At 43.8% G+C, this 1,341-nt stretch overlaps 1 protein-coding gene across 1 annotated transcript; it reads left to right on the plus strand.

Annotated features, from left to right (window-relative positions):
- Positions 1 to 435: 435 nt before the first annotated feature.
- Positions 436 to 1,333, plus strand: LOC105806800 (olfactory receptor 5D13-like; the record flags this gene model as incomplete). The annotated part of the gene is made up of 1 exon (XM_012640006.1): positions 436 to 1,333. A coding segment is annotated over one exon (898 nt), but the record flags the coding sequence as incomplete, so codon positions are not given.
- Between the last annotated feature and the right edge of the window lie 8 nt (positions 1,334 to 1,341).

A 1,341-nucleotide genomic window follows, 5' to 3' on the forward strand; every position in this document is an offset into this window, starting at 1 on the left:
GTAATCTCAGTAGTTTGGGAGGCCCAGACAAGAGGGTTGCTTGATCACAGGAGTGTAAGACCAACCTGTACAATATATAGAGACCATCTCTACAAAAAAAATTTAATGAATTAGGAGCATGCCTATGTAGTCCTAGTTACTTGTGAGGCTGGGGTGGAAGAATGGCTTCATCCCAGACATTTGAGTTTACAGTGAGCTATGATTATGCCACTGCACTCCAGCCAGGGTGACGGAGGGAGACTCGATCTCAAAACAAACAAGGAAATGAACAAAACTGAGAGCACTAACTTTTGAAGTAATGCAACACTTGAGACCTCATGTTTTCAACAACGCTCTTAATTGAGATCCACTAAGTTTCTCAATATATCTTCCTTTCTCTTTCCTATTTCAAATATGGGTTCACACTTCTCGGGATCATTTCTATTTTTTCCGTAGGATCCAAAATAATCACACTGCTGGAGTCACCTTTATCCTCTTGGGCTTCTCAGAATATGTGGACCTCCAGGTGCCCCTGTTCCTGGTGTTCCTGACCATCTACACAGTCACTGTGCTGGGGAACCTGGGCATGATCATGATCATCAGGATCAACCCCAAACTCCACACCCCCATGTACTTTTTCCTCAGCCACTTGTCCTTTGTCGATTTCTGTTATTCCACCACGGTGACACCCAAACTGCTGGAGAACTTGGTGGTGGAGGACAGGACCATCTCCTTCACAGGATGCATCATGCAGTTCTTCTTTGCTTGCATCTTCGTGGTGGCAGAAACCTTCATGTTGGCAGTGATGGCCTATGACCGATTTGTGGCAGTTTGTAACCCTCTGCTCTACACAGTTGTCATGTCCCAGAAGCTTTGTTCCTTGTTGGTGGCTGCATCATACTCTTGGAGTATAATGTGTTCCTTAACATACACATATTTTTTGTTGACCTTATCATTTTGTGGAACTAACATCATAAATAACTTTGTTTGTGAGCATGCTGCTATTGTTGCTGTGTCCTGCTCTGACCCCTACATTAGCCAGAAGATCATTTTAGTCTCTGCCACATTCAATGAAATAAGCAGCCTGATGATTGTTCTAACTTCTTATGTTTTTATTTATATCACTGTCATGAAGATGCCTTCACCTGGGGGGCGCCATAAAGCCTTCTCCACCTGTGCTTCCCACATGAGCGCCATTACCATTTTCCATGGAACCATCCTGTTTCTCTACTGCATTCCTAACTCCAAAAGCTCATGGCTCATGGTCAAGGTAGCCTCTGTCTTTTATACTGTGGTCATTCCCATGCTTAATCCCCTGATCTATAGCTTCCGGAACAAAGACGTAAAATACACGGTCAGGAA

This window comes from Propithecus coquereli, unplaced genomic scaffold (assembly GCF_000956105.1).
Source record: "Propithecus coquereli isolate 6110/MARCELLA unplaced genomic scaffold, Pcoq_1.0 Scaffold1466, whole genome shotgun sequence".
Classification (NCBI taxonomy): domain Eukaryota; kingdom Metazoa; phylum Chordata; class Mammalia; order Primates; family Indriidae; genus Propithecus; species Propithecus coquereli.